Raw genomic sequence first — 8,348 nt, forward strand, 5'->3', positions numbered from 1 at the left:
TATCCTAAAGAGGTAGTGAGGATCCGAATTTTTGTTTTAAAAAATGAGTATCTCGCAAGCCGTTAAACTTACGGAGCTGAAATTTAGTGTATTAACTCTTTATTGAAAATAAACAGAATGTGTCCTAGCATTTTTGAAATTCTTCTTTATGTCGAGGGGGGGGGGCACTTTCTATATATGGAAAATTGGTAGTGAGTTGGTTTGTAAAAATGATCGAAAACGATCGATGTTATTTAAGAAAAAAATCAGAAACAAAAAATACAGTGCTTGGCTTTATATATCAATTGCTTTCTGCTATAATAATTGCTGAAGCTTATGTCTAGTATATGGAGCGCTTACAACACAGGGCAATCAACCCATAAAGTTGTGAGAAAAATAGGCATAAAATTTGTACTGTAAGCTTAATTACACGGAAATTTTAAGTTTGGATTGTACGCATAATTATATGGAAAATTTTACACTTTTTCTCCCTTTACGTTAGTCTACTTACTTTGATTTGGAACTGAAATTTCATCCTTTTTTCCACTGAAAAGTATTGATAATTCAAGAAAATAATTATACTATGATAATTTAATCGAAATTCATCGTAATTTGGCACATGGCAAACAGCAGTGCGGTAATTGAAGTTGAAGAAGGAGGGAAATTCCCATTCCCCTCTGAACACTTTCCAGGAACCTCGTTCCCTTTCGCTTTCTAGACAGAAGAGGGAACTTGATAATGGTATCAAACCTTCATGTGTAATTACAACAATTAAATTTATAAACAAATAAGAAATCATCAGTTTATCAGGCTTTAAAATTTATTCACAAGATTCCCTATCAAAGGCGTGGTAGATGAAGTTTCTGTTCTACATGGGTCGACATTGCCAACTGACATGGTCGATATGGAAAAGATGTTGTATGGTGATAGAGAAATGATACCGGTACTTCTTGCTGAGTATTTCAAACCTGACCAGGAAAAATCGTTATCAGACTTAAGTCTAACAAGTAGATTGTCGATGAGAAGTTGCAGAAATCGGGTAGAAGTATTATCAATTTCCATGACAGAGTGCGAACGGAGATTTCCCCTTATGAATTTACAGATGACTGATATTAGAAATAGAATAAGTGCTCAAACATTGCCTAACTTGTTGTACATCAATGTTAATGGCCCACTGCTAGACAAGCTCAAAGTAGACGAGCTAGTTATTTCTTCGCTGAAGGATGGACATCATTCCGCTGCGGATGATTTACCACGAAAAAGTTACCAACAGGAAATAAACCCGATTTCAGATGATTCAGGTGGAAAATTACGAGTTACGGAAAATGTATACTTGTATTACTAATGGCTTATTTGTGTTATTCAACTTTGTACCTAATTTTTAATAAGTTTCTTCTTTGCTTTAGGTAAACCACTTTGAATAAATATTCATAATAATTGCAATTATGCATATTTGTAACTTAAATTTAACGTGGTGTTTTAGTGATTACACAAATTACAAATATGAGCATACTTTATGTAGATGCTCTCACATAGGGTACCCGAGCACCCTTATACCCTATGAAAAACTGATTGTTCAAGTCTTTTGTGAGAAAAATATTGTGAACTGAGAAACCATAACCTTTTCCATATTGCACAGGGGTATTTTCCTGCGAATAGAAGTTTCTTGTGGAATGCGTTCAGAAATTAACACTTGCAAGAATACTCTCTTAGTACAAGTATATTTTAGGCACACACTAATTTTCCCCCACCTCGAACTGTTTCAATTTCCTCACTGACAAACACTTTACCATTTTATATCGTAAAGGTCAGATCCACCGTTATTGTAACAGAGTGGTGCTTGAACGATTGACTCCGAAATTCAAACTCCGATTAGTGACAATTTCACAGTCTAGTTTTATTACAAGTGTAAACTCTGTAGTCAGTTCAGAAGAGGCCGTGGATCGTGTTTAGAGTTGATGACGACGGATTTTGGTGAGTCAGAGTAGGTCAAAGTGGATGAGAGTGGTTCATGGTGGGTCACGGTGAGTGGTGGGTCAGAGTGAGTCACCGTGGGTGGTGGGTCATGGTGGGTGGTGCGTCATGGTGGGTCGTGAGTCAGAGTGGGTCATGGTGGGTGGTGGGGCAGTGGGTCGTGGGTCAAGTTTTCATTGACCCACGCCAACTCTGTTGAGAACTATTAAGGCATTTGAAAACTTGTCTGAAATCGTTCTAATGCACCAAGACAACATGAAGTTCATAGGTATAACAACAAACTGCGAAGAAATAAAATGTTGTCTCACCAAATTTAATACCCTCAATATTTTTTGTTCCCTAGTTAATAATAATAATAATAATAATAATATTAATAATAATAGTGATAATAATAATAATAATAATGATAATAATAATATAATAGTGATAATAATAATAATAATAATAATAATAATAATAATAATAATAATAATAATAATAATAATAATAATAATAATAATTTCGTTTTAGCCGTGATAAAGGAGTTATTAGGGCTGAAAACAATTTCGTAAACACTAGACCTCGGATTTATTTTTATGTTTACGAAAATCTTATGGATCGGATGTAAAAAGTGATTTGCAGTACGGAGGAAGCACATTGAGATATATAGAAAAGGTTTCGCGTCTGTTGGAGGTCTTATTTTTTAATAGGTTAGAAAGTTGTCTGTTATCCCCATGGAATACATAAGCGGTACTATAAAAGTGTACGGCAAGAGTAACTGAAAAGTTACAAAATAAATAAAAATCGTCCAATGGGATTCGAAGCATGTTCAAAAGCGTTGAACTACACACACACACACACACACACACAAAAAAAAAAAAAACAACCTTAACACGCATGGCTATCAAAACAACTACGAAGTTTTCCTCCAGTTGTACGGATCGATAACGGACTTCTCGACAACTCTCCTTGTATTTTAACCCTTTCGCACCCAGGTGGCCAAGTGGCACACACGGGTGTGGCACTTTTTAAATCCGCCCTTGTGTGGACACTAATTAAGATATTGTGATACCTTTTTTTCTTGGCCAAATATGGTTGGACCATAGTTTATTATATTAGTTTCTTTTTCTTCGGGTGTCGAATTACCGTTTGAATTTTCAGCTCAAAGTAAAAAATTCGAGAATTTTCGAAATTCGAACTTTCTTTTTTTTTCTTCCCTGTAGCTTCCTTCGTTGTAAAGAGATCTCCTTAAGATTTGTCAGGTAGATACCTCGGATGGATACCTAATTGTTGACATCAATTGGACTAGCCAGCGCGCAGTGTTAAAATTTCCCTAAATTTAGTCCAAAAATTCGAAATTTTCGAACTTTTTGTTTATAAATCCGTACCTATATGTCCGAGCGCAAGTTAACTTACACCAGACTCTTTCAGTCTCTACGTCAATGTCAATGGACATGTAGCTTTTCATGTTAGTACTTATTTTTATAATCGAATACTTTACAAGCGTTTGGTACCTTAGATAGATACCAAATTATACAATTAGTAGAATAACTTGCCATCAGACTATTTCCTTTCTGATTCTCTAAAAATATATAAAAAAAGAACTTTTCTCTTTTTAACGATTAATACCTTGATCGAGCCCCTTTTCTGAGTTCTTCTCCTAAGACCATTATGTATTTTTCCAATATTCGCTCCAAATTTTAAGCAAATTTCATAAGACATAGGTTATATCATCAGACGAAATAAAGATTTCTCAACCTGTGGTACGCGAACCACTGTTGGCGGTACACCAGTGGAAAGGTTGAGAATAGTTGAACCAGATAATTTTTACTGAAAATATCACTTGTGAGCCTTCCAGTGTATATTGAATAGGACCAGGGATGGTGAGAACTGGAGTAGAGAAATTTTGGGAGTTTTTTTCTTTTTGTATACCGAATATTACTTGATCTACCTTATAACACAATATGTCTTGGGGGAAGATGTTGCACTAGGGGGGCGCACACCTCTCTTGTCCCTCCCACTTCAGTGTAGTCACTGGTTATGGGACTCACAGGTAAGTAGTATAGTAGCCAACATGTTAAAAATTTGGCAAGAAAGGATTGAGCAGGATTCATTTAAACATATCTTAACTGCTCTAACTAGTTTTTTCGATATTCCAAATTGTGCAAAAATGTTGTACAATGTTTCTTTCCTAAAATATTCGTAAGCCTTTCAAAAATCAATAAATAATTGATGTAGCAGACTATTGTATTTCCATTTCCTTTCGAGTATTTGCTAAATAGTAGACTTCTGATCGATAGTTGATATAGGATGATGACTGGAGATAAATACCTCGATAATTATTACAATCTGCTTTGTCGCCTTCCTTGTGAATTGTAACAAAGATTGATTCTTTCCATTCTTATGGTAATTTCTTTTTATTCCAGATAAAGAGAATGAGTTTGTGTATCTTCTTCCAAACTTTTTCCCTCCAGCTGAAATTAACTCAGCCGGAATTTCGTTTGTACAAGGAGATTTGTGTTCCTTTAATTTCTTTATACCGATGACGATGGCTCTGCTGTGTGCACTTCCCTTTCCCCACGAACATTAGTTTTTGGCTGTGTATTAAGCAAACCGTCAAAGATATCTTTCCATCTATTTAAGATACAATCTGCATAAGTGAGAATTGTTCCGTCATCTCTTTAAATTATACGCGCGAGGGTGATCTCTTTCTTAAATTCGATGATGTCCTTATACATATCTTGATCTTTTTACTATTATCTTCAACTTCATTAATTTTAGCCTTCAAAAAATTGCGTTTCTTTGTTTTATACATTTTGGAAGTTTCCCATCTGATGTCAAGGAAATTTTGTGTGGCTATATCGTTGAACGTAGTTATATTGTTCGTTTTGCACCCAATGAAGTTTCGCCTGTTTTCCCTTCTTCGCTAGTTTAATGCATTCCTGGTCGAAACATGGTTTGTTCCTACGTATTTCCACGTACCCCATCTTTTTCTCCTGCTGAAATTTTACTGCTATCTTTAATTTCAACTCAAGTATTCTCAACACTAGTACTCTCACAACCTTCTAAAACCGATCATCTATTTGACACTTCAATCTGGTATTTCCCTCTAGTCTGGTTCTTCTCTAATTTCTTTGAACTAAATCTCTTCATTTTTAAATGTTGAATATTTCCCTTATTCAACGATAATCTCTCTCTTATTATCGCTGCTACCAAATAGTGATCAGTGTCACAGTCAGATCCTCTGAACAACCAAACATCAATTATGCTAGACTGTCTTTTTCTATGTACTAAACCGTGACCAATTTGATTGCGTGTTCTTCCATTTGGAGACGTCCATGTGCAATTATGAACATCGCGATGTGGGAATTTTGTACTCTTCACGATAAGGTTTTCGGATGTTGCTATGGTCACGATTCTAACGGCGTTGAGATTACTTTCCTTTTGCAAACTTTCTTTCCCTTTCGCATTGAAAACCCTTAATAGAATTTTCATATGGTATCGCGGGACTTGGACAAATAAACGTTATATTAGTTCTTCGTAAACACTGTCTTTTATATCGTCATCCCTATCTTCTGTTTGGAAATACACATTTAAAATAATAATATCACATCACCAACCCTTAAGAGTAATAAAAGAAAGTCTATCATTAACAAATTCAACCCGGTTAATTGTTGGTATTAAACGAATCGAAATTAAAGTGTTTTTTGTGCAGTCATATACAGAATAAAATTAGAACAGTTTACAATTATTACTAGAAATTAATGCTGTCACCTATTTCGAACATTTTAAAAGCACATAGTTTCTAATGCATTGATATTCCATTTCTTATCGATAGTATGAAACGTTGTAAATTGTAAATTTTCATAACTGCTCTCGAAGTGGATTTGTATACAACCAAAGGTAATTCTGTGAAGTTTTAATCCAAAAAAGCCTCTTGAAAACAGTTCTTATTCGTAAAAGAATACATAATGATCGTTTTTAGATGTTGCAATGGTCTGTCCAAGCAGCTTGATAAAAACAATTCAGCATAGTATACCAATAATAGCTACTTCTCTTATGTTTTTTTTTTTTTAAGGAAAAAGTTTGGTATGGTGAATGTAGGGGGCGCCGGATTCTACTTCGCCCCGGGCGCTGAAATCTCTAGCCATGGCTCTGAATCCGAATCAAGATTCCTTGCAGAAAATTTACCTGGACAGGGGAATGACATCAAAGTGAGGGGACTTCACTGGGACGATCCGACGCTATTAGTTAGAGGACATGACCTGCTCAAGATCAACATAAAATTGCGATTTAAGTTATCTTAGTTCCAGGATAGGGACGTGGTAGGCATTAGCTTCCAGAAATACTTCTGGAAGAAATTCTGATTTAAATCAATGAATGAAAGAAATGAGAAGTAGTGTCATTACTTGTAACAAGTATTTTGTAAGTAGTAAGAGATTCTTAACTTTAATATTCTGAGCTAGATAATGCTGACAAAATGAAACTTCTTAAAGATAGTGTACGATTTATAAAATAGGGGGCCGCGGTGGCTCAGTGGTAGAGCGCTCACCTCTGGTGCTTGGGGTCCCGGGTTGGATCCCAGCCCCCACCAAGTGAACTTTGTGGTGGACAAACACCGTGTGCGTGGGTTTTCTCGGGGTTCTTCCGTTTCCTCCCACTTTCTTCATTCCAGCATTTCAGTCATTACTCATCTTCACCGTCTCCTTTAGCCTAACCGGCATAACCGTGGGACGTAAAACTCAAAGATTCCATTTCATTTTTTTTTCATTTATAAAATATCCAGATAAGGAATAGAGGCCTACGATCTGACCCCCCCCCCCCACATACATATACATTGGACCAGTGGTTCTCAACCTTTTTTTTGACTGATACCACTCTTTACTGAACGTTTAGGACTTCACGACATACTTGTTTGATATTTGTATTATAAATAATAATAGTAGTATCTATTATACTAGTGAAACCTATTAGTGTTTACAATGACTCTATATAGCACTGAGAATTAGTGTTACCGCTAGAGATGTTGACTGGTATAATATGTCTCGATTTTAACGAATTATTATTAAATTTATGATTTTTAAATTTTAAAAAATTGCCACACAGCTTAGGAAACTGCGTGTCACATTAGTGTGTCGCGACACATCGGTTACGAACCAAGATTACAGTAAATTTTCACATGCCTAAATTTTAGAAAAAAAAAAAAACTTTTCAAAAGGGGAAGAAAATCGAACTGCACTTTCCTTTACAAATCAAATACTGTTTGCAACTTGGATAAGCATACTATAGACTTTTTGTATGATGATAATTACGTTAAGTGATAAATTTTACTTACTCAATACAGCAAACAATATAATAATACTTGCTTCCATTTTAGTGCCGAATGACAGAGGTAAGGTCGCAGTTCCTTCTTGGCGCCCGCTAACAACCTTGACATTCACTTCGTCTTTAATGCAGAATATAACTGGGGAGAAAACACCACCAATCTCTCCCCCATTTTCATCTGACGCATGCGCAACGAACCAAAGAGAGAGAAAAAGAATGAATAAGAGCTACTGTTTGCAATTTGTCAAATGAGAGTTTTTTTTTTTTTTTTTTAACATTCTTCAATGCAAGTACAGTATGTTTTATTATTAACGCTCAGTCGGCTAAATTTCGTTTAAAATGATTAAACAGTCAATAATGTTAATCATGTGTATGTAGACCTACAGTTTTCGGCGAAGTGACTAATAGGCATGCTTTTTATTAGCATGGTTGCGGGTTCGATCCCATCTGAGCGTACGTACTCTCACCAAATATATAAGAAACAGTGGCGGTTTGGATTCACTTTCAATATAGCTCCCTCATGGCTATATTCCGGGAGACTCAGGTTCAAGTCCCGGAGGCAGGGAATATGGTTTAGAACTATGGGATAGCCTCAGTGCTCAAAGATGATGAACCTATCAGTTATCACTCACATACATGGAATTCCATGTATTCTTAGTGTACAGTGAATTATATAGCTATTAGGGTGCTCAGTGGCTCAGTGGTAGAGTGCTTACCTCTAGTTCTTGGGGTCCTTGGTTCGATCCCCGACCAAGTAAGTTTGTAGTGGACATCATGTCCCTGGGTCCTCTAGGGGTACTCCTCACTCACCCTTATTCCACTAATTCTTCCATCATTATTCACCTGTCTTAACCATCCATCTCCCTTAATGCAAATCACAGGATATTAAAGTGAAAGATTTTATTTCATTCTCATTTTTACATAGCTATTTGTACAGGCAGCAATTGTAGTTAGAGAACGAACATTATTAAGAACAGTGGCGGCTGTTCACGGAAGTCTCATCAATAAGAATTAAAATTTTATCCCTACGAGCTAAGGGAAGAAAAAAGTACCTAAGTTTCTAATGCTTCTATGTAGTGATAAAGGAATTC

At 35.8% G+C, this 8,348-nt stretch overlaps 1 protein-coding gene across 1 annotated transcript in view; it reads right to left on the minus strand.

The window, feature by feature from the left end:
- Positions 1 to 7,445, minus strand: part of LOC145663767 (uncharacterized) — a 61,900-nt gene extending 54,455 nt beyond the window's left edge. Inside the window, exon 1 of the mRNA XM_081729856.1 lies at positions 7,268 to 7,445. Within this exon, the coding sequence (XP_081585982.1) occupies positions 7,268 to 7,304 (37 nt within the window). The 5' untranslated portion in view covers positions 7,305 to 7,445. The remainder of the gene's footprint in view (positions 1 to 7,267) is intronic.
- Between the last annotated feature and the right edge of the window lie 903 nt (positions 7,446 to 8,348).

Source organism: Thermobia domestica, chromosome 11 (assembly GCF_964235325.1).
Source record: "Thermobia domestica chromosome 11, izTheDome1.hap1.1, whole genome shotgun sequence".
In the NCBI taxonomy this organism is placed as follows: Eukaryota; Metazoa; Arthropoda; class Insecta; order Zygentoma; family Lepismatidae; genus Thermobia; species Thermobia domestica.